The following is a 26261-nucleotide window of genomic DNA, read 5'->3' as shown; positions in this document are numbered from 1 at the left end:
AGACAGGGGGATCTTAGAGAACTGAATGCATTGCTAAGGACCTAGTGTAAGAGGCAAAGATTTGTGCTTCTAGAGCACTGAGTTCACTTTTCATTGGGATGCAAGCTATATGCTAAAGATGGTTTGTGCCTAACTGGAAGGGGGTCTGCTGTGTTGGGGGAAAGGTTTTTGTGAAAGCAGGAAGAGTATTTAAACTAGGATAGAGGGGCAAGGGTGAATTTGATTATAGTGGGGCAGACAGGTCAGACAGGGGTCAGTCCCTAATGTTGAGTGGAATGGGGAAAGATGGGGGGGAGAGTTATGTCAGGTGAGGGTTCACATGTTACAAACAACCATTGGAAATTGTACTATTTGTACTACAAAAAAATATACAAAATACATGCGCAAAATGTGACAGTGAATTAAAGTGTTCACCAAAGCTAGAAGTCTGCCAAGTAAACTAGGTGAGTTTGAGACTTTGGTGCACGAAGAGAACTATGATTTAATTAATCTTGGCTTCATTAAGAGAGACAGGATAAAAAGGAAAGTTGTTGGTGTCTGTCTCTATGTGAGAAGTAATCTCAAAGCAAGTGTGAAAAAGGACCTAGTTGATGGAGAATGCGATGGGGCATCATAGGTGGAATGCATGAAGCATTATGGGTGGAACTGCACATGAGTATCAGTACTATAAAGTTAGTCATTGAAGCTTAGTACAGGCAACCCAGTGTTAATGAGGAGGTGGAGACTCGGCTTCTGGCACAGTGATGATAATGGGAAATTTTAACTACCCAGAAACTGCTGGAACCGTTAGAGGGAAAAAAAATTATTAACTTATTACAAGACAATTTTATGGTACAGTTCATAGAGACCCCAACTAGAAATGATGCTCTGCTAGACCTGGGAATCTCAAACCATGGAGACCTTTTTACTAATGTTCATATAAAAGAACATCTGGGTAGGTAGCAGTGACCATAACATGATTTAATTTAATGTTAGCTGTAAACAACAAGCACATACTGGAAAGATAAAACACTTAACTTTAGGAGAGCAACTTCTTCAAAACAACTGCATACGAACACACTGCAAAATATATTATATGTTTAAAAGGCTAAAAATAAAACCTATGCGGCTCACAGTCAAAGTTAAAAAGCTATAAATATTAAGAAGAGAGCTTTTAAAGAATATAAAAATGAAGGAACACTATCATCAATTAAATATTACAAGGAATATAACAGAATATGTGAAAAGGAAATCAAGGTCACAAAAATTCAAAATGAACAACAGATTACAAAAGATAGTAGGACAAACCCTAAACAATTCTTCAAATATATTAATAGTAAAAAGGTCAGGTCTGAGCATATAGGCCATTTACAAAATAATCTGAAAAAGGTGACTGGGGACAAAAAGAAGACACATGTATTAAATACCTTCTTCAGCTCTGTATACACAAAGGGACTTGGGGAAACTCATGTCCATAATGGGGAAGATATTGACATAGCCCCAAATTAACTACTATGGTTCAAAATTGATTTGGTCCAGAGATATTTAGACAGAATAAAGGTGAATTAAGCACCTGGAGGGGGTGGCATACATCCATGGGTCCTAAAAGAGTTTAGCTCTGTCATTGGAATTGTTTCAAATTTTTAGATTTTTAGGGGCCCCAAATGACTGGCATAGTACCACTGGAAAGAAATAAAATATTGTTTTCACCTTTTTTCAAAATGTTTGCATCTCAGTGTTTCTGATCTGTCTACCTACTCTTGTTCCAGCTTTGGCTGCACATTGTTCTTGACCAATTTACAGTGACAATAGTGGACCTTGTTTGTGTAATGTGTGTTGGCATTGTGGCTTGTAGACTCCACCACAGGTGCATGTGAGAGGTTGACAGCACAGAAGAACAGTTGTAAAACTGTTGACATCTCATAACAAGAAGCGCCTGAAGAAAGACCTTTATTGCAGAATCACCAGGATTTCTTTAATGAAAACTGCAGATTTAAATGATTACTATAATATCAAAACGTGTTTTCAATGAGTCAACAGGAAATTTTAGAGACTTTTCGTTTGGATCTACTTTTAGAATCAAATGAATTTATGCCTGTTGGTGGTTCGAGCAAGCTGTGCATTTAAATTCAACATCCATTTAGGGATATTGCTATGATGCCCACCTTTTACCTAGAAAGTCCGTTATTGTCACACCTTTGGCATCAGCAATATAAGAGTATATTCTGGAAGACTGTATGACACAACCTACTCTGGAACAGTATTTTTCACTGTAAAAATTTAGTTGCAGTATATTTGGGAGCAGTTACTGCTGGTGTGAAGAAAATTAACACCCTTTTAACATCTGAAAAAATCCTGAAAAGGAAATTTCACAACTTAAAAAAATAAAGTATTACATGAGAAAACAAATTAGATAAGCTCATTCTAACCTAAGACATGCACAGAGTAAACAGAGCTCTAGTAAGAGGCTGTGTGCCACCCAACAGCCTTCACAATTAAGATCTGGGAAAGATATAAACCTTGGTGGCATTTTGAATATAATTGTACTAAAACTATGGTTGTTCTTTAAACCTAACCTTTAAAACATACCCCTAAACCTAAAGTGCTATGTAAACCCTGTTAAAACTCCTTCTTCCTCTTACATTTGCTTTCCATATGGTGCCTGTTAACAAGCTACAGCCTTACATTCCTAAATTACATTTTGAGTTCACCTTACTCATATCCTAGCCCTTAAACATAATCATTAAGATAAAGGCATCCCAAACCTATATCTATTCTTAAACATAGCCCTCAAAGTAAATGAAATCCCTGAATCGTAAAGATGTGAAATTGGGAACTTTTTTTTTAATGACCCTCTAAAAATCTGTATGGTATCTACTGAAAGAAGTCTTGCCTAATGTGTACGGTGGAGGGAAGGAGGCTTCTTAGAGACTCAACTAAGGTACACTATACTGTCTCATGAGGGGGGTATAGAATGCTGCTTTTTTGGTTGTTGAAAACATTTCCAAATATATTCGCCTGTGGTTGGTTAAAATAATCCAGCCTCAAATTGTGTAAGCTTGTTTTTTTTTTTTTTTTTTTTATTTCATACATTGCTTTGGCATTTCCCTTTCTCTGCTGTGATAATGTTTTTAAAATCTAATTGAAAAATATCTGACAAAAAAAAAATGTACAATATTACATTACATGCATTAATGCTGAGGCCAAGGGGGTGGTTGCTGGGATTAAATATAAAAGCACACCTGTTCCTAAGGAAGTGCACTGAGGCCAAGGGGGTGGTTGCTGGGATTTTTCTATAAAAGTACACCTGCCCCCTTTACCATATTCAAAGAGGTATTTGATGCACATTTTAAGATTTTGGTCTAATTGCATGTCAAAGAAGTCTAATCTGACCTCATACATTGTTATAATTAGGTAATCTGATACATTTTTATTCCTAACACAAATGATTTTATTTGGAACAAAGAAAGCTGATTGCATTATATCATTTTTTTCTCAGCTCCAGCTCTACGAGACAGATATCAGTGCCGTTTCTCCACTCTAGGTGAGAGCTCATCCTGAGTATGTTATTATTACTAGTTTCATAAGTGTTCTGTTACTGGTGACACCACTAATGGGACATCAGTACTATGGCATGAGCACACTTCGAAAATGAGCTAGATTTTCATAGGCTGACATAAATATTATTTGTGTTGATTTCCTGAAACAGTAGCACATGTTGAATTTTCAAAGATAGTTTTCACTAAAATAAATGCATAAAGATATGCTGACTTCAATTACTATCCTATGCTAGCAAAAACCCTGTTTATTTTTCAATATTCTTTGAAAAGTTAATTTTCACTTAGCTTCAAATCATTCCCTAAGCTAAGTGGAACTTCCCTTTTCAAAGTGAGCATGAGTCTATGTTAAATACTGTATATACAGAAGTTACATCATAACATCATTCTACAGCTTAGTAAGAAAACATTTAAAGCACAGCGTTAGAAATGAATGAAATGATCTGTAAATCAGATGCACTAATCAAGACTTTGAGTCTCCAAATCTTTAAATGTGTGTGTGCATGCTGCTTTGTCCTCTCCTTTAGGAATTATGCGATTTCTAACTTCTAACTAATTGCATGGATTTATGAATTGTAAAATTTTCTACAGACCAGAGTTATCTGCATGTACATACACAAGAGAATCACAATTTGCAGGTACAGGATTATATTTATCCAATACAACCGTTTGCCTCCTTGGGTTTGTTCCTATTCACTCTTATGTTTATTACTACTTAGCAGCAAAGGCAAGTATACAAAATAGGGAAAAAACAAGTAAGTGATTGGCGCTACCAGACGCAGGGCCCAGAATAACCAAAATTTATATACTGGTGGTGGTGAATTAACATCTGTTGTGATACATAAGAAATAAGTTGATAGTGTATAAAAATAAAAAGATATGTGACTAAAGATATAAGTGAAAAACTCTCAAATGTAATAAATAGTATAAGACAAATAAATATGTGTGTTTAAAGGGGGTGCAGTGTATCAGAGACTGGAAAAATGTGCTTCACAAAAATGTGAATAGGGTATAACCATGTGTTGTATCCAAAAAATAAATAAAAAAATAAAAAATGCAGCAAAACGTGCTAAATGAAATGAATAAAAAGTATATAGATGTTCCTAAAAGTGTGTTGTGTAAAAAATAGAGGGGGGTAGTACTCCCCAAATGTACCAAAGTGAAGAGTGCTAAATCTTCAATTAATTCACCACCACCAGTATATACATTTTGGTTATTCTAGGCCCTGCGTCTGGTAGCGCCAATCACTTACTTGTTTTTTCCATATCCGATACATTCCTACTGGGCTGTATCTTTTAAGTGGGCTGCAGCCAGCGTTCGGGTCTGGTCGTAGAGTTTTTATCCTAAGCGCGGATCTATTGGTTTTCACTAAGTATACAAAATATATTCATGACACATATACACCATATTGTAAAAAGTTTTGGGACACCTGCCTTTTCACGCACATTCATTTTAATGACATCTCAGTCTTAGTCCGTAGGGTTCAATATTGAGTTGGCCCACCCTTTGCAGCTAAAACAGCTTCAACTCTTCAAGGAAGGCTGTCCACAGGGTTTAGGAGTGTGTCTATGGGAATGTTTGACCTTTCTTCCGGAAGTCCATTTGTGAGGTCAGGCGCTGATGTTGGACAAGATGGCCTGGCTCTCAGTCTCCGCTCTAATTCATCCTAAAGGTGTTCTGCTGGGTTGAGGTCAGGACTCTGTGCAGGCCAGTCAAGTTCCTCCACCCCAAACTCGCTCATCCACCTCTTTATGGACCTTGCTTTGTGCACTGATCCAAATCATTTGATGGTGGGGGGGGGGGGGGTTATGGTGTAGGTTTTTTTGACCCTTAATTTCAGTGAAGAGAACTCTTAAGGCATCAGCATACCAAGACATTTTGGACAATTTCATGCTCCCAACGTTGCGGGAACAATTTGGGGATGGCCCCTTCCTGTTTCAACATGATTGCGCACCAGTGCACAAAGTAAGGTCCATAAAGACATTGATGAATGGGTTTGGGGTGGAGCAATTTGACTGGCCTGCAGACCTCACAAATGGGCTTCTGGAACAATGGTCAAACATTCCCATAAACACACTCCTAAACCTTGTAGACACCCTTCCCAAAAGAGTTGAATCTGTTATAGCTGCAAAGGGTGGGCCAACTCAATATTGAACCCTACAGACTGGGATGCCATTAAAGTTCATGTTCATGTAAAGTTTGGTATCCCAATGCTTTTGACAATATAGTGTATAATATAGAACTTAAGTATATTTGGAGGCAATTAGTAAATAAACTAAAGGTAAATTGGCTGTTCACTTTGCAAGGGAATTTTTTCCCTTGGTTTAGCGAATGAGGTGAAGCTCTGCTAGCTTCCTTCATCAAATCATGAGCAAGCAAAAATATGTTTTTTGTTTTTTTCTTAATTGACCTTGCTATGTTTGGGTATTCTTTGTAAAGAAAATTTTTGACACAATCACTAACCTAAGAGAAAATGCCCTTGCAAAGTAAACATTTTAATGCAAACGGAACAGCCTATGTGCTTTTAGTAAAGCAACACTACGTATGAGGTTATTGTTTTAGTTGAGATTCTTTTAACCCAAAAACACTATCTATTTAGCATGAAATGGAAGAGCAGCAAATAAGTAATTCCAAAGCTCTACAATTTGCATTTACCTTATATCAGACAGTTCTTGATAACCTGTTACTACTTGAGTCTGTTTTGTATGGAATATGCATACCTCTACTTTTCCTGTAATACCTAAGATTACTTTGCTTCGCTTTGTGATGGTTTTTGAATGTGGCTATTGTGCCTCTGATTTTATATATGGTCATACTTGTCAATCATAGATGACGATAATGACTGGCAAATAAAAAAAGGTTGCTTCAGCCAGGAATGGAAGAAAAAAAATCAGTTTAGTGCCAAGTCTTTGGAAGTTTTAGGACAGCATTCCTTTTGTGTCACAAAAACAGACACATATAAAAGATACGTGCAATAGTTTACTTGGTTTTATTTTGTATTACAAGGGGTGAGTCAGTTGTCTTCTATCATGTGCCTTTAACTGGAATATAGTGTTTTTTAAAATACTGGGGTTGATTAACTAAAAGTAGAGAGAGAAAAATCTGGTGCTGCTCTACAATCACAATCAGCTTCTAAATTCAGATTGTTCGTTTAAACTTGGTAAAAAAAAAAACCTGGACGTTAATTGGTTTCTATGCAGAGCTCACCAGATTTTGCACTCAACCCCACTGTTTATAATTTACTATGTTTACCATAGGCTGCATTCACATGTCAGCGTTTTGATCGTGGGCAGAATCGTCGCGATTCCGCCCGCAATCTGGAAATCATTGCAAATTGCGGGACGCCTGTGCGTTGCCCGTGATTTGCAATAGCACCCCAAACGCTGTGCGATGTTGCCGCGATTTCCGCCCGCCGAATTGCGGTAACATCGCGCAAAAAAAAATTGCGGGACGCATTACGCTCCAAAGAAGCTCTTGTACTTTTTTGGGCGTAATGCGTCCTGCGATTTTTTTTTGTGCGATGTTACCGCGATTTGGCAGGCGGAAATCGCGGCAACATCGCACAGCGCTTGGGGTGCAATTGCAAATCACAGGCAACGGACAGGCGTCCCGCGATTTGCAATGATTTCTGGATCGCGGGCAGAATCACGGTGATTCTGCTCGCGATCAATACGCTGACATGTGAATGCAGCCTTATACTGAAATCAGTAGGTCAGGGCATTACATGAGTCACCCCATGCTGGGCAATTGAATATAAATGGTAGGGTTTGATACATAAATGTATTTCTTGTGAAGTTTCCACAGTGGAGTGGTTCCTTTCTCAAGGTGTAAAATATTACATCGCCTTACCTGGCAGCACTTGGTGCTTTTGTGACCACCCAAAGCTGTCAGCAGTGCTACTCATCCTCATAGTAACACCGGTGAGAAAACTAAAGGACACTTCTGTTAGTCAAATAAACTAATCCTGTAGCTTTCTGTTTGCCAAAAATGTTCAATCCATTAAAACCTCAACATTCTGACTTTAATTGGTAAAGGTCACCATGCTGTTTATTGGTACCACAATGGATGGGCAACATTGCTATATACACCAGCCATCCACATGATGTTAAGGAAAATGTGATTAATCAGACCAGGCCACCTTTTTCCATTACTTTATGTTCTAGTTGCGACCCAAAATACCCATGTGTGAGCTGCTCAGGCTCTCAGAAGGGGTGTAAATCCTCAATGTCCACGGCTATGAGTGCCGGTCTAGGACTGAGCTCATCTCGGCTCCTGTAATCACTGGATATGAGATGGGTCTTCCTTAGCTGCACATCTGAACAATCCCTCTGATCAATGAAGTAGTGGCAACTTTAGCCTGGACTCGGACCAGGCCACTCCCCAAACACGTTTCACTCTGCCCCTCAGAGCTTAGTCATGGGGATGGAGATCCCGGGCATGAGGGGGATCTCCATGTCCATGACTAAGATCCAAGGGGCTGAGCGAAATGGGTTGAGGGCATGGCCTGGTCAGGATTCCGGCTAAGGTTGCCACTAACTTATTAATTAGAGGGATCTTTCAGATGTGTGGCTCAGGGATACTTTTCTCATATTTATGTTCTGGTTCTGATGCTCACATGCCCCTCGTAAGCACATTTGGCTGTGGATACAGGTCAGCATGGGCACCCTGACCGGTCTACAGCTATGAAGCCCTATATACGACAATCTGTGATGCCCTTTTATTCTGCTTTCAACACATCAACTTCAGGGACAACATGTATAGTTGCTGCCTAATATTTCCCACTAACTTTCAGATGCAATGAGATTTAATGAGATAATCAATGTTATTTACTTAAACTGTCAGTGTTCAAGTTATGCCTGATCGGTGTATGAGTTACCTAGTTTAGCTTTATTATTTTTTCATTATCGGTTATTTTATTTTATTTAACATTATACAAACATATACTTTTTGTGTTATGTATTATCTGTCTCTGTAAAACGGTTCCTTATTTAAGAAAGCCTATTTTTCCTTTTTTTGGCTCACGTTTCTGGGTTATTTTTTGATAAGCCTGGGTAAAATTTATAATAGCTAACATTTGGCTGTCATAGGTAATATTTTGACCAATAAAATTATTGGGTATCTTACATGAATGTGTTATTCTATGATCTGGGCCAAAATCCTCAGAAGTCGAGCAATAGCTCCTAGCTTTTTTTTTTTTTTTTTTTGTGTTGCCACGGTGATGATGTTTCATATAGTAGCAAGCTAAAATACTGCAAAGACACCATGTTAGAGAATACAATGAACATACATACCCTATTCTTAGATTATGCTATATTTTTCACTCCGTGCTGTTATATTACAGGCGGAAGTGTCCTATTCATTAAAGAGTAATTTTCTTCTCGTAAACTTGTCATACTTTGGCATCCTAGCTTATACAGTAGTCATTGTTAGGGAGTTCTCTGGCAGGAGTTTGTCAAGATAACAAATGACTCTTGCTAGTGAAAGCGCGTTCTTATTCCTAGGTGGATTTTCACTGCCGACAGCTAATACATTGCATAAATGATGCAATTTTTGTGTGTCAAAAGACTTCGAAAAGAGCACATTTTTCCATTTTCGCGAACATTTGTCATCATGTTAGAAATAGTAAATGCTCTCATTTAATGGAAATGATTGACAGATTGTTTTAAGAATGGAGTGAGGAATTCCAAATGTCTTGGCATATTTTTTCGTATGGATAATTTGAGCTTGATCTATACTTTCTTCTGAATTAGCCAGATATTTGCCATAGACATAGCACTGACATGCAAAGCATTCAGTTGAGGCAGATGAACAGAAAACCCTGGAGAAAAAAAAAAAAAAATGAAATGATTTTTAAATGGAATGGTTAAAGTCTTTAAAGTAGAACTGTCATTCATTCAAGCAATTCCAATCGAGGATGTGATAAAGACAAAAATGTACAAGCAGAGGTTATCTTTATTGAAAATCAAATGTCAGAAATTGTAGATAAAAGCAGCTGAACTTATACAAAACAATCTTTGCTTTTCCTTTAAAAGCCTTTCTTGGCTCTGTCTCTCCTTCTTAAGCTTCCATATCGGTCTCTCAATACAGTGGTTGGCCCTACTGTCCAATAGCTAAGCTTAGGTGATTGCAGGATCATACTCGGATTTGCATATAACTTCAGCTGCTAGTACAATATCTCTGAATCTACTAATTGTTTATGCATGATGTTTTCAACAATGCTACATTTTGTAATTTCCATCATATGCTTCATTTGACTTGCTCAAATTTGTAACTGGTTTTCTATGAAAAGAGGGGGAAAACATATCTTGCTTTTTAGGCTCAGCTTCCCATTTCTATTTAAAACTGTACTAAATCCTAAAACAAAAAATTTAAAAGGGTAACTCCACTTTCGTGGGGGAAAAAAATCAGCAAATAAAAAAAAAACAACATAGCGTATACAATTGTGACACAAATCATATTGTAATTGAATGTTATTAACCACTTGCCGACCGCCGCACGACTATCTACGTGGGCGGTCAGCCCCTCACAGGCAAAGTGACGTAGGTCTACGTCGCTCGCCTGTGAGGGTTTAGGGAGCGAGCGCGCGCCGCCGGAGGCGCGCTCCCGCTCCCGCGTGGTCACGGACCCCCCCGCGCGCGTGACCGGCGGACCCGATCGCCGCCGGCCACTCTGCGATCGGCGGGGGAGAGGGAGATAGTCAGGCAGCTTGTGTAAACAAGCTGCCTGTCATTCTCCTCTCTGTATGAGAGCTGATCACATGGATCTACTATGTAGATCCATTGATCACTCTGCATACAGTTGAAGCCACAGCCAATCACAGTTAGAATCACGCCCCTAGGGACACACACAGCCCCTCCCTCTCAAATAAAGTTAACCCCTTCACTACCAGTGCATTTTTACAGTAACAGTGCATATGTATAGCACTGATTACTGTAGAAATGTCACTGGTAACCCCAAAAGTGTCAAAAATGTCAGTCAAGGGTCCGATCTGTCCGCCGCAATGTCGCAGTACCGCAAAAAAAATCGCAGATCGCCGCCATTACGCGTTAAAAAAAAAAACAACAAAAATGACAAAAATCTTTCCCTTTGTTAGTAAACGCAATAACTTTTGCGCAAACCAATCAAAATACGCTTTTTGCGATTTTTTTTACCAAACATAGGTAGCATAAAACAAATTGGCCGAAAATATTAAAAAATTTTGATTTTTACATTTTTTTTGGGGGGAATTTCATATAAAAAAAAGGGAAAAATATTGCTATTTTTGCAAAATTTACGCTCTTTTTTTGTTTATAGCGCGTGATCAAAAAATCGCACAGGTGATCAAATACCACCAAAAGAAAGCTCTGTTTGTGGGAAAAAAAGGACGCCAAATTCGTTTCGGTACAGCGTCGCACGACCGCGCAATTGTCCGTTAAAGTCACGCAGTGCCGAATCGCAAAATGCCCTCTGGTCGTTTAGCAGCCAAATCCTCCGGGGCTTAAGTGGTTAAAAAATGACCTTTCCTTTTCAATCTGCAGCTGTTGTAATTTTCTGAAAATGCAATGCAATATGGCTACCGAGAGCTGTTCTGTACACAGAATGTGTTCTGACCACACCCCAGAAACATCATTTACTGCTTGTCTGATTGGCTCACCAATTTTCCCAGAAGTCTGCCTAAGATACAAGTCAGATTTCTGGCATCCCCTGCAACAAAAATGTCCTTTTTGGTGAGATACTCCCAATAGGAACACGTCTAAAAGGACGCAGGCCCAGCAGCTTTCCTCATTAGAGGCCTGCAGCTGCCACAGCTGATAGATAATTATGAAACCACTCCCCTTAGACCCACTCAGCACAGAGGAACAAACACTGATTCCTTCAGGATAACAAAAGGTAGGAATCTGCAATAAAGTTTGTTAAAATCCCTGTATTGAACAGAGATCGCCCAGAGGGGAATGTTTTTTTCTCAACAAAAGTAAAGTTATGCTTTAAGTATTGAAGCTTACCTACCCTTAATGTGGTGGCTGCTATAGTTTGTTTTCTATTATTATTATTTTTTTTTTTTTTGTTAACTTCTGATCTGGCCAATAACACGCTTAGGTTGGCTCTGTGGAGGAAAGACGGAGCCACCCTTGAACTGTAGCATTGCCAACTTGTGAGGAATTTAGTTTTAGATGCACAAACACATTTAGATGGACTTGACTATCAAATTAAATCCGAAACTCCAGATAAAACTTTTTAAGCAGTTACAGCAACATTTTTTTTTCCTTTTTGTAAATAAGGTTTTATTTAAATGAATAAAAGCAGATCATTGTAAGCACCCCTGTCAGTGTTAAATGATTTTTACCAAACCTCTAACTGCCACTGTAAGATGACAGCTTGATCTGTTAAAGAGAAAATAATATATATACTAACGGGCCATAAAAACAAAGAAAAAAAAGTCTTAAACAAAAAAACGAATGCAGCTACCATATTTAAAGCATAACTCAACTATCCTATCATTTTCAGCCAAGGAAGCTGACATCTTAGCCTCTGTTTGATATGAAGTTATCATGGCACTGCACATGTGATAAGCTATGACACCAGACGTTTGCTGACTTGACAGTTGAGAGCTTACATAAGCTCACTAGTAACTTGTAACAGGTATTTATCAAGATATGCCTTGAATGTAACAGTTTAGGGAAACAGTTAAATTGGATTATAAAAGCAAAGGGTAGTGCCTTTCACAGATGTGTGATGAAACTAAAATAATAATATGATAAACCAAGAAGTGTAATAGATAAAAAACAATATGACAAACCTTCAAAATATATATATAAATAAAAGTCAAGTATAGATCAAAATGCTGAATAAATATATAAAGCACAAATATATAAAAGAAAATCTTCCCAATTGCAGTAAATTTCTAAACGTGCAAACGATGCCAAAAAGTGCAAAAAATAAATAAATAAATAATTGAAAAATGTAAGTCCAAAAATAAAAAATATATATGCTATTGAAAGTCCAAAAAGTAAAGTTCAAGAAAAAAGTTTGTAAAAGGTTCATCCACTCATCGATTGGATAATCTGGTTCTCTCACCTCTAACAATTAGAGTAAATGCTTGTGACAAACTGTGATAAAATTTCTCTCTGTGGGGAGACTTCTACTCTCAATGTATTTTCCCCAGATATAAAATAAAAAATAAACAGCATATAGTGTAATATTGTCAAGAAAAGTACATTATCTTTATGATAATTAACATAGAGGGTTCATCAATCAGTGCAGTGCATAAGAACCAATATGTTGTGACATTTGCAATTATGCAAGTATAGTGAAATCACGTGGAAAAAAACAATCCACCTCTGTAAAAATACACTGTGCAGTATCCCACAAAACAAAATCAAAAAATATGTGAATTATCTTCCACCAAAGTGTGTGGCTAAAATGCACGCTCACTATTAGTATAAAAAGACAAAGCCTTTCAATATCCTATGATCTCTCCTTGGGCTGTCTTCATATAGCAATCAGCTCAATGTATATAAGAAAGAAGAAAGGTCCAAATTAAAGTATCAATCAAAGACTTTATTTCCTTAAAAACACTTCTTACTTACAACTAGGCAAGGGTTAACCTTCCGGTGCATTGTTCCCCTGACAGGTCAGTAGGTAAATTGCAATTCAAGTTTCCAATAACAGCCAGTATTCTCACTGCGGCTAATACTCACAAGATGCAGCCAACGCTTCTGATCTCTCCCCTCACCAGAGAGACAGCTTGTGGGTGATGACAGACTGTGTGCAGGAATGCTTTGTGTTACTAGCTCCTCCTACGCGTTACGTCACGGCCCTGAGGATGTCACGTGTCTGTGACGTAAGGTGTAGAAGGAGCTAGTAATGCCAAGCATATACAAAACTAGTATACAGCCTTTAAAAGAAACCTGTACTGAGAGAAATACGTAAGCTGCCACTGCCAACCTTCTTCTAAAAATACTAGTTTCTTAATTCTCTCTGGCTTCTGTACTCTCAGACAATGAACTGGTTTATTTTGAATGTACTGAAGTATTGGATTAGCTTGACAGCAAGGAAACTATAAAAGGAGATTAAAGGCGCAGAGGCTTGGTCATAATACCCAATATGCAAGAAGTATAGTTATAAGGTATAAGTTCAAAAATGTCCAAGGCACTAGAGCAGGCTTCTTGGTGGAGTGCAGTAAGACAATGTATATTATTAACCCCACAAGAGGACTACTTACAATAGATAGGTAAAAAACAGGCACATCAATAAGTGTAGGTCCAGAACGCCAGTAGGAGCGGGCCGCGGGAACTGCTGGTACCTCAATGTGACAGTAGTGTGGAGGAGAAAGTCCTTCCTGAAGCAGGTGGAACGCAGTGTCGTGGGCGACCAGGAGTGGGATGACGTGGGCAGGGCTCGGGACCAGAATGCAACGCGTTTCAGAGCATGCGCTGTACCACGCAGAGGCATGCACGCTCCCTTCTCAAGCCTTGAGTACCCATATGTGGTACAGCACATGCTCCAAAACACATTGCATTATGATCCCGAGCCCTGCCCATGGCGATGTGTTCCACGCTGCGCTCCACCTGCTTCATGAAGAACTTCAGCCAGCTTTCTCCTCCACGCGGGGACTCCTGTCACATTCCACCTGGTGGTACCAGCAGCTCCCGTGGCCCACTCCTACTGGTGACCTACACTTATTAATATGCCTGTTTTTTACCTATCTATTGTAAGTAGCCCTGTTGTGGGGTTTATTAAAATACATTGTCTTACTGCACTTCTAGGGGCTTCTCTGCTTTTGTGTTTGTCTGTGTACAGCCAGGAAACCAGTAGCACATAGTGAGGTTGATTTACTAAATCCTGAGAGTGCAAAATCTGGTGCAGTTGTGTATAGTAGCCAATCAGCTTCTAACTTCAGCTTGTTCAATTAAACTTTACAAAAAAAAAAAAACACCTGGAAGCCGATTGGTTTCTATGCAGAGCTGCACCAGATTTTGTAAATCAAGAGTGTGTAATGTTTGTATGTAATCGTACAAACAGGTGGTTGAGTCACATATTTTACCACCCCCAACTGCCCCCTTCCCCACTTATGCTGCAAAGACAGCTGGGAAGGGTTGTATACTTGCCATGGCCACAAAGCTTTGCAAGGATTATACCCCTTGTGGTTTGTATCGCAACCATTCAATTCCATGGGACCACACCGTAACCACATACATTGCTTGTGGTTGTGGCGCAGCAGTTTGTGGTTGTGGATGTTTAGGGATTAAATAAGGTTACATATCCCTGTCTTACCACCTGTCAGATTCCCTCTGAAAAGTGATCCTTTTTGTATCACTCTTCAGAGGGCAATGCTTATTTAAAAAAGCCCATAAGCTGTCTCCTTGTTGTGGAAAATAAGAAATGAAGGTTAGTAATGCACACTTGAAACTAGTTTATGCTAAACTTTAACATGAAATAACCCAACTGTAGAGTGTTGGTAGCGCTTTAGTCAAATATTATAATTGTTACTATTATTGCTGAGAACATTGTATTCATTCTTAAACATTTGAAGCTATATAAATGAAGGAAAGCTATTTTTTTTGTCTGCAAAACTGCTGGATACTGCTGGGATTTCAGCTCTGCTTTTTTTTATTCAGTTCATGAAGCGTGATGGAATTACACAGAGCACAGCACTCTTTATGGGAAACGGCTGATGTGCTGCATCGCGAGGACAGTTACCTAATCCATTTTAGCTCTTACTGCTGAAAAGGCAAACACAACATTAAATAAAACAATTTTAACAAGTGTATAATTATGCATCACGCATCTCATGATAGCATAGCTGGAAATGATTAAGTAATTACCTACTGCGTGCAATGCTGAATGCGTGAGCGGTTTCTGTTTTAGGACATGGCTTCATTTACATCTGGATGTCTGATATCAGGTAAAAAATCAAAAAAAGAAAAGGATGTACCGGGCCAGCATGCTGGTGTTGATCCGGGCTCTGCCCACCTCATGGACACCACCTCCTGACACACTATGGCGGGAACACGAAACCTCTACCTTGTTCTATATTTATAACGGCAGAATATCATTTTTTTTCCTCCTTTGCAGACCATATATGGGTCGAATTTTGAACACTTTTTCTTTCGAATTTGTGCGTTTTTTCATCAGATGATTTCACCACTGATTTCAAAATTCGACCAACTAAGCCTTAAATTTCACCTCATGTTTTTACAGAAAAAATTTTTCGTGGCCAGGAACCTTTTTTTTCTTTCCATGAACTTTCTTTTCTCGCTCGCATTTCTTTTTCAATTATATTTCTCGCACAATTCTCCCATCATTGATTAGAAAATCATGAATTTTTCAAAAAATGTGATGCCCGATCCCTCAAGTTTGACGACCGAACCAAAATGTGCCCACTAATGGTGCAAAATTTGAATGGAAATTCTTAGTTACGATTTTGAAAGAAAATTATTTCAGGATTCAACCCATGTAAGATTGGCTTTAGTGATTTAAATTGTTCTTTTGCAGATGTCAATTTGCAAAATCTGGAATATTTGTTCATTGCAACTGCTGAGAACCCAGTTGTGTTTTGTTATTGCAAGTGAGGGAAGGACCAGAGTAGAGTGTCAGAACTAAGATTTGAAAACTACATTTTTCACCCGTTTTTTCCCCGTGGGACAATGTACATGTAGTACTTTGTCCCGTGTTTCTCGGTGCTTCCTACGTCTATCTATGAGGTCGGACTGGGCACCCCCTTCCACCGTGATCATCGAACAATATAGTTAGGAAGGAGACAGCCACAGTTACTTGTCATAGCTTCAAGCACTTTCCTGAGGCAAATGGTGGCAAGAAGAATGCAGAGGAATGGAAGGATGACGTGCCCCCTCTCACACCTAGTAACATGGGAAAAAATACTACATATACTTTGTCCCATGAGGGAAAGAACAGGGGGAAAGAAGGTAATGACAATTCTTATCTACCACTTCTGGACCGGAAGGTTTTGCCCCTCTTAATGACCAGACCATTTTTTGCGATTTGGCACTGCGTTACTTTAACAGACAATTGCGCGGTCACGTGACGCTGTACCAAAATAAAGTTGATGTCCTTTTTTTCCTACAAATAAAGCTTTCTTTTGGTGGTATTTGATCACCTGTGCGATTGTTATTTTTTTGTGCTATAAACAAAAATTCTGAAAAAACAATATTGTTTACTTTCTGCTATATAATATTCTCAATAAAAAAAAAAAAAAAAAACTAAAAATGAAATGTTTTCATCATTTTAGGGCAATATGTATTCTGCCACAAATATTTGGCCAACAAAAAGCCCAATAAGTGTATATTGATTGGTTTGCACAAATGTTAGGGGAAAGATTTGTCATTTTTATTTATTTATTTATTTATTTATTTTACTAGCAGACTTGTATAAAGTACTCGAAATTTCTACTTGAGTAAAAGTACAAGTGCTCGATCAAAAAGTGACTTGAGTAGAAGTGGAAGTGCTCGCAGAAAAAGTTACTTAAGTAGAAGTACTAAAGTATTCAACATTTTTTTACTTAAGTATTGCAAGTAGTTTTTTCAAAACATTTGCTACTTAAGTACTAAAAGTAAAAAGTACCAGTAGTTTTGAAAAAAAATTTCTACTCAAGTACTGAAAGTAGAAGTACAAGTACTGTGTTATGTAGTTATTAAAGAAAGAAGTCAAAAGTTTGAACATCATATTGTTTTTTATTATTTCAAATGATTTATTCAAATGATTAACCTGTGTTTGTTAGTAGTTTCTTGATGCACTTTAAGCGCTGTAGCACCATTTATTTGTTTGTTTCATATTTTCTTTTTATTGGAAAGATTTGGTATAGCAGCTTTTATTATAGACAGCCTTTATTTTCGTATGCGCTGATTTACAAATGACATTATACACATTTTTTTGAGCTTTATGCAACCTGCCATCTACTGTTCTGGCAGTGGTAATTTTTTTAAAAGTAACGAGTAACTATGCAGCACAAAAAAAAATATTGGAGTAGAAGTATCGAAATCATCGAAAAAATGTAGTGAAGTAAAAGTAGAAGTAGCAGAAAAAAATTCTACTCTAGGAAAGTACAGATACCGCATTTCGGTACTTAAGTACAGTACTTAAGTAGTTCTACTTCGTTACTATACATCTCTGTTTACTAGTAATGGCGGCGATCAGTGATTTTTAGCGGGACTGCGACATTGTAGCAGACAGATCGGACATCTAACTGACATTTGTGACACTTTTGGGGGGACCAGTGACAATACTACAGTAATCAGTGCTAAAAATATGCACTGTTACTGTACTGACACTGGAAGGAAAGGGGTTAACACCAGGGGTGATCAAGGGTTAAATGTATCCCTAGGAGGTGCTTTATAACTGTGTGGGGGATGGGTTTGCTGAATAAATACGGAGACCTGTGTTCCTAAATAAGAGGAACACAGATCCCTGTGTTCATTACTGACAGAACAGCGGTCTGCCGTCTTTACATCGGCAGACCGCCATTCTGTCCCCACGGGAAACAATTGTGGGTGCTCGGTGGCAATCACGGCCACCAAACCCACTGATTGGCTCCCCCTGTGACCAATCAGTGCATGGGCATGCCTCTGGTGGTGTGTGCGCGCCCCCACTACCAGTCCCCCGAAGAGACGTACATGTACGTTGTTTCGTGGGACAGAGCGGACCTGCCGCAGTAAAATTACGGCGGCTGGTTGTCAAGTGGTTAATGCCTTCCCTAAAAAAGGGTTAAAGTGATTGTAAACAATCACCTTGTAAAATAACCCTTTCAGTGTCAAATAAAAATGAAAGGCAAAACATTTCTGTATAGATATATAAAAAAGGGATCACATTTCCTCTTTTTTTTCAGCTGCATAAGAGCTGGTGGAGAAGAAGCAGCATTACACTGATCTTCCCAATAAATGGCTTTTTCAGGGGAGGGGGTACATCAGGACATGTCTGATCATTGGAGGAGAGTACACTGAGTTCCCAGCACAGCTCAAGAACTGACCACACTGTGCTCTCATGACTAGTGTGGTCAATTGTAATAGGAAAGCAGAGGGACAGGCAGGAACACCAAGGATTTCACACAAAGGAAGCAATACAAAGATAACAGGATACTTTCTCATACAAGTACAAGGTACAGCAGGCACATATCAGGAATATGAAATGACGGGGTGACAAACGCTTTTATCTGGAAATAAGTGCCTCAATTTTAACCAGTTCCTATAATTTTTGTGAAATCCAAGCCATAAGTGCCTTTGCTAACACCAGCTCAACAAACTTTAAGGCCGGGTTCACACTGGTACGACACAAGTGTTGTACGATTGTCGAACATACTTTGTTCCTCTTATTTAGGAACACAGGTCTCTGTGTTCATGCAGGAAGCCCATCCCCACCACAGTTAGAAAACACCCCCTAGGGACTCACTTAACCCTTTGATTGCCCTAGGGACTCATTTAACCCTTTGATCACCCCTGGTGTTAGCCCCTTTCCTGCCAGTGTCATTATTACAGTAACAGTGCATATTTTATCACTGATTACTGTAGTAATGTCACCAGTCCCCCCCAAAAGTGTCCAAAATGTAAGCTAGGTGTCCGATCTGTCCGCCGCAATGTTTCAATCCCGCTAAAAATCGTTGATCACCGCCATTACTAGTATAAAACAAAAAAAATAAATAAAAATGACATAAATCTTTCCCCTAGATTGTAACTTTTGCACAAACTAATCAATAAAGGGCCCTTTCACATGGGCTTTCCGATCAGGTCCACCTGTCAATTTTTCAAGCAGACCTGATCAGATGCTCCATGCGCCCCTTTGGAGTGGCAGATTTCAGCAGTGACATCTCCGCTGACACCCGATTCGTGAAATCCAGATGGATGGAAACCCTATTCTCCATCCATCTGGAGGATCAGATAGAATAGGATCGGATGAAAACGGACAGGCGGTCTGTTTTCATCCGATCTCCCAAAGAGGAGAGCAGGGATCTGACAGCTGCGTCTTCGCACACAGAGTGGAGACGGAGCTGTCATCCCCCTGCTCAGCGGGGATCGGCGGATCGATCCTTGCTGAGCAAAACGGGGTCCGACGGGCGGAAAGCCCGTGTGAAAGGACCCTACACTTATTGGGATTTTTTTTACTAAAAATATGTGGCAGAATACAAATTGGCCTAAAATTATGAAAACATTTGATTTTTACATTTTTTTTTTTTACTGGGAATGCTTTATATCAGGAAGTGAAAAATATTGTTTTTTTTTTTTTTAGAATTGTCACTCTTTTTTTTGTTTATAGCGCAAAAAATAGAAATCGCACAGGTGATCAAATACCACCAAAAGAAAGCTCTATTTGTGGGATAAAAAGGACATCAATTGCGATCGCACAATTTTCAGTTAACCACTTAAGCCCCAGCCCTATTTCGGACACTTTTTGTTTACAAGTTAAAACCAGTATTTTTTCCTAGAAAACTACTTAGAACCCAAACATTATATATATTTTTTTACCAAAGACTCTGGAGAATAAAATGTCGGTCATTGCAAAATTTTTTGTCACGCGGTATTTGCGCAGCGGTCTTTAAAACGCCATTTTTTTGGAAAAAAATCGAAAAATCACATTTCACAGCATTTAAAAAATACTAAACAGTAAAGTTAACCTATTTTTGTATATTGTGAAAGATGATGTCACGCCGAGTAAATAGATACCCAACATGTTACGGTATAAAATTGCGCCCCCCCCCCCGTGGGATGGCGACAAACTAGAGATCTCAGTCGGTGACACTTTAAATTTATTTAACGGTTACCAGTTTAGAGTTAGAGTGTAGCTCTTTTTTTTAGATTATTGCCCACGCTCTGGCGATCGCGGCGATACCTCACATGTGTGGTTTGAACAGCGATTTCATTCGCGGCTCGACTTCCGTATACGTTTTTTTTGTGCGCGAGCTAACGGTGATGGGGGCGGCTAAATTTATTTTTTTTTCCTATTTATTTTTTCTTTTTTTTAACTTTATTACAGGTTTTTTAAAAAAAAAAAATCTGATCACTTTTATTGCTGTCACAAGCAATGTAAACATCCCTTGTGACACCAATATATAGTGACAGGTACACTTTATGGAGGGATCAAGGGTCTAAAAGACCCTAGACCCCTCCACTACACTTTCATGTAGCCGTTTTTCAAATTTGCCGCCTTTTGCAGCACAGTAACCCGGAAGTGACGTCATTGACGCCGCCTCCGGGTTACGTCATCGGAGACCCGATCGATGCCATTTCCGGCATTCATCGGGACTCCATCCAGCCGGCGGACATGCTGGCTGGGTGCTCGGGGCTCCCGGTGGGACGGGAGCCCCGAGCAAAGCCACGGAAGGTGGCGGGAGGGGGGGCGTCCCCTCCCGCTCACCCAGGTAACGATCGAGCGGCTCCCGAGCCGCATCGGTCATTACCGACGGAAAGCCGACCGCCGGCTTCAAACCACGGTACCGGGATGATGCCTCTAGCTAGAGGCATCATCCCGGTATAACCCCGCAAAGTTACCCGACGTACGGGTACGTTAGTATGCGGTAAGTGGTTAAAATAAAGCAGTGCCGAATTGCAAAAAAATGGCCTGGTCATTAAGGGGGAAAACCTTCCGCTCCAGAAGTGGTTAATACTATTGTACTACTGCTGTACATTAGGTTGAACATCTTGACTATCATGCTCTGTTGTAATGTTCATTTTGTTGTTATTTTTTTCAAATCAGTTATTAAACAGAAATTTTAAAGTAATTTTGGATACAGTAGGTTGGCCTCCACTTCCTTCGACTTATTTGCTTTTCTGTTAAGGACTGCATTTTATTAGGCAGCACGGGTGAACGCTTTGTGCAGGCTGTACCGTATAATGATGCTTGTCTCAGCACAGAGCCAGCCAGAACTGTCTGGACATAGCTCCGACAAAGCCACCGCAGTGTTCAGTGGGAGTTAGTTGGAAATGATGTGCTCTGCTGTGTTAGTTCCTGCCAGCAAACACTCATGTAGGGCAGACGGTGAAATGGTCAAGGACACAAAGAAAGTTAGCGCTAGGGGCAGAAATGTGCGATCACAGTGCACAATGACAATGAGCACGGTGAGATGACAATTGCTATGAAGGTCTAGCTGAGTAAAAACTACTGACAAGTCCGAGAGGAGCTGTTCTATAAAGAGGACTTGTATATTATTAACGATTGCATCTGGAATGTGATCGTTTTATATGAATTTATAAATTTTCTTACAGGGAATCTGTTACCAATAAAATGCAAATGTGACAGATCACTAACTGGGTACAGAAAGGTCAATTCGCTATGTTGTCATAAGTGTGTTTTTTTTATTTGGTGATGAAATGTTTCTTTACACACGTGGGGTGCATTACTGCATGCACTTTATGGAAGCCCATTCAACATACCGCAATGCACCTAAACCCAGACAAGCACCATTTTTTTTTTTTATTGTACCAAAAAGGCACTGCAACACACCACACTGACAATCCTGCATCACTGTGCATTGTAGGGATGCCTAATAGCAGGGCTCAAAATGTCAAGTCCTGAGCTACTAGCTAGGCCTTAAGAGTTACTCGCCAGCAGTTGCACCTACCCTACCCCGCTCCTAATTCCACCCCTGAACACACCCTTGTAAATGATCATATTTTATTTAGATCATACAAAGTACAGGAGACCGTCAGAGACAGGAGACATGGTACAGGAGAGAGTCAGAGACAGCAGAGATGATACAGGAGACGGTCAAAGACTGCAGACATGGTACAGGAGACAGTCAGAGACAGCAGAGATGATACAGGATAAGGTCAGAGACAGCAGAGATGATACAGGAAAAGATCAGAGACTGCAGACATGGTACAGGAGAGAGTCAGAGACTGCAGACATTGTACAGGAGAGGGTCAGAGACTGCAGACATGGTACAGGAGAGGGTCAGAGACAGCAGACATGATACAGGAGAGGGTCAGAAACTGCAGATATGGTACATGAGAGGGTCAGAGACCCGAGACATGGTACAGGAGAGGGTCAGAGACTGCAGACATGGTACAGGAAACGTTTAGAGAGACTATAGACATGGTACAGGAGACAGTCAGAGAGACTATAGACATGGTACAGAAGATGGTCAGAGACTGCAGATATGGTACAGGAGAGGGTCAGAGAGACTGCCGACATGGTACAGGAGATGGTCAGAGACTGCAGACATGGTACAGGAGAGGGTCAGAGAGAGGGCAGACATGGTATAGGAAAAGGTCAGAGAGACTGCAGACATGGAATAGGAGAGGGTCAGAGACTGTAGACATGGTACAGGTACTGTGGAGATGAATGCCTCCCCTCCACATCTCTGTAGAGGGGGAGATGTTGCAGATCATTTTACACAGCTCTAGGACCTAAGGGAGCATGTCCTCCCTCCTGTTTAGTGTGATCCCTGTCCTCTCCCCCTCCTCTGTGTGCAGGCATGGCCAGACCTGGACTCCTCTGTTCACTTTCCCCCCAGGACCCTCACTTACATCATCCGCAGTGTCCCGATCCAGACAGCATGCAGGTCCCCTCACTCATACTCCCTGCCAGTCAGCTCAGCAGTGTCCCATTCCAGACAACAAGTTCTCTCGTGACCCCTTCTGTTGTCAGCAGGAACCTGGGAAGTACAGCACTTGAGGGGGAGGGGGAGCAGCTCTGAAGGAGGAAGTTACATCTTCCTCCTCTGAATGCCTGGTCCTCCAAGCACCTTAATGGTTGTTTGGATACTAGCAACCAATCGTTTTGACGGGCGGGACTTGGGAAACAACAGGGGGAAGCCATTAGTTCCACCATTGGTGCAGGCTTAAGGGGCATCTGCTTTGAGCCTTCTGTTAAAGACGGCCCTGACCAGGTGCCTCTTCTCCTCCCCCAGCAAGATCCTGGCTGCTCTACTTGCCCTCACTTTATTTCCACTCCCCAAATGCGAGCCGGCGAGTGGCAGTTTTTAGGGCTGCTAATAGTACATATTTTGTTGCAACCATGTTTTATTAGGGTTTTTAAATATAGAAAAAAAACAGAGCTTAACCCTACAACATAAGTTCCGTTATAAAAAAAAAAAAAAACAGTTGCATACATTTAAGATATATCTACTTAGTGATTACCAAGGGTATAATATATATATATATATATATATATATATATATATATATATATATATATATATAGTAGGATCAAGAAATCCAATTAAAAATTGGATAGTCTTGAAAAATTTCACAATTGCATTCGGGGATACATCTGTGTGTGTATTATTCATATTGTATTTTTTTTGACCGAAACTTAAGAGTAAAAGAGAAAAAAAAATAAAAAGGAAAGCGGGGGGGGGGGTGAGAGGGGGAAGGGAAATAGGGAAAGGTCACTTGGAAAAAAGGGTAAGGAACTGGGGAGGGAAGTGGAGGGTAACATGGACGTGGAAAATAGCAGAAATGCTCCATCATGGCTGAGAGAGAACAGGTCCACTTTAGCCCAGGTCAGAAATTCAGATGAACTTCAGAGCTCCTAGCAGGCAGTCCAAGTGTAAAAAAACTGATCCTCTTTTTCCATTTCCCGTGCCAGCAGCCATTCCAAATCTCTGATGAAATCTAATTCAATTGCCCATTCCGCGAGAGAAGGTACAGAACATATTTTACTGCACACTTCTACAATGCACAGCCTTTCAAACATTACATTTGCATGCTAAAAAGGTTCAATATTTATAAATAGGTACTTGAAATGCATCCTAAACGAAACGACTAAAATTTTACAGTATGTAGTAAATTGCAGCTTTCCACTCTTTATAATGCGGTGGCTGCATTCGTTCCCTTTACTTTAACATAGTGAGCCTGCCAATACCAAATTTCTGGTTATGGGCACCACTCTTAAATTTACTAAAACTGGAGAGTACAAAATCTGGTGCAGCTCTGCTCAGAAACCAGGTTTTATTGTCAGACCTTAACCACTTCAGCTCCGTAAGTTTTACCACCCTTTATGACCAAGCAATTTTTTTTGCAATACAGCACTGCGTTACTTTAACTGACAATTGTGCAGGTTTGTCCTTTTTTCCCACAAATAGAGCTTTCTTTTGGTGGTATCTGATCACCTCTGCGGTTTTTAGTTTTTTGTGCTATGAACAAAAAAAGACTGATAATTTTGAAAAAAAAAATAAAAAAAAATATATATATATATATATATATATATATATATATATATATACACATATATATATGTTTTACTTACTGCTATAAAACCTAATGAAAAAATATAAAAAAAAAAATCAAATTTCTTAATTAATTTAAGACAACGTGTATTCTGCTGCATATTTTTTGTGGAAAAAATCCCAATAGGCGTATACTGATTGGTTTGCGCAAAAGTTATAGCATCTAAAAACTATGCCCCCCCTCCTTCCCCCTCTCCTTCCCCCCCCTTTTTTCCCTTCTCCCTCCCTCTTTCTTTACCTCCCTTTCCTATCTTATCCTTACTTTCCCTTTCTCTCTTCTCTTTCCACTCCCTGCCATTATCCCTCCTACTAACATCCGGTTCCTCACTCCATCATACTTCTACAACAGCACATTGACACAATTAGTACACCTCCCTCATTCCCCTTTATGTACTGGATACATAGAGGTGCCTTCGTCCATACGCACACCTATTTTACTATCCCCCATCACCACTCTTGGAGTCTACACCATACCCACATTTATATCCCTACGTTTTGCGCTGAGGCTTATGGATACGTTTTTTGCATTTCACCTGTTCTAAGCTGTACACCCGTATTTTCATGCTCTATACAGTCTCACATGTTCTCTATAACGTGCTTGTTTATGACGAGTTTTTCATACACTGTTTTTCTCTTGCTTTCCTCTATTTCTTTCAATACGTTTGTATTCTCCGAAATCTACATATGGACCGAACTTATTGTGGTTACGATGTATCTTTATTTATTCTTTAATAAACTTTATGGAAAAAAACTATGGCATATATATATATATATATATTTTTTTTTTACTAGTAATGGTGGTTATCAGTGACTTATAGTGGGACTGTGATATTGCGGCAGACAAACAGGACACCTAACTGACACTTTTTGGGGACAAGTGACAATAATGCAGTGATCAGTGCTAAAAATATGCACTGTCACTGTACTAATGACACTGGCAGGGAAGGGGTTAACATCAGGGGGCGATCAACGTGTTAAATGTGTTCCTAGGGGGGGGGGGGGAGCCGGTTCATGGCGCCAGAGCTGAGTGCGTGCTAGTGCAGACCTGGGAGCCGCCCGAGACATGCTACTGAACGCCCCAGACCACCCCGCACACATAGAGAACTAAAGCGGACCAAATATCCCTCTACCTGGTCTCCAGCAACGCTACCGAAGGACCCGGTGGTTCGGTCGATCCCTGCTGAGAAGCAGGTACCTCCGTCGAGCAGTGTCCGTGGGAAGGAAGGACAGCTCCGGGGATGTAGATCCCGTGTAGCCACCAGGGTGCAGCAGCGAGGAAGCGGCAAGCTCGAGCCGGTCGCCCGGACCATCTGCACTCGTCCAGCCGGCACAGATAGACCCCCCACGTGGTCCTGCACTCGGTCCGCCATCGGGGGGACAGCTCACCAGACCCGGAAACAGCTCTGGGGAAGGAGAGGGTTCCCAGCATCCGAGTAAGGAGGGAATCAACGCCTGAAGGGGGACGCAGTGGCAGCCGGATACCCGACCTAGCATGCAGCTAAGGAGCCATAAACTACACACTACATGAGGCCGAGATCGAGTCCTGGAGGAGTGGTGAGAGGGTGAAAAGC

At 40.1% G+C, this 26261-nt stretch overlaps 1 protein-coding gene across 2 annotated transcripts in view; it reads left to right on the top strand.

Annotated features, from left to right (window-relative positions):
• The window catches only part of KCTD16 (potassium channel tetramerization domain containing 16), a 438309-nt gene that overhangs the window by 189025 nt on the left and 223023 nt on the right, over window positions 1–26261 (top strand). The window contains exon 3 of one of the 2 annotated variants that reach the window (XM_082254914.1): window positions 3479–3523. The exons of the other annotated variant lie outside the window; for it this stretch is intronic. Within the exon in view, the coding sequence (XP_082111040.1) occupies window positions 3479–3523 (45 nt within the window). The remainder of the gene's footprint in view (window positions 1–3478; window positions 3524–26261) is intronic. 2 annotated transcript variants of the gene reach the window in all.

This window comes from Pelophylax lessonae (assembly GCF_965119305.1).
Source record: "Pelophylax lessonae genome assembly, chromosome: 4".
Lineage (NCBI taxonomy): Eukaryota > Metazoa > Chordata > Amphibia > Anura > Ranidae > Pelophylax > Pelophylax lessonae.
The sequence above is the reverse complement of the archived record's forward strand: the minus strand, read 5'-3'. Positions and strand labels throughout refer to the sequence as shown.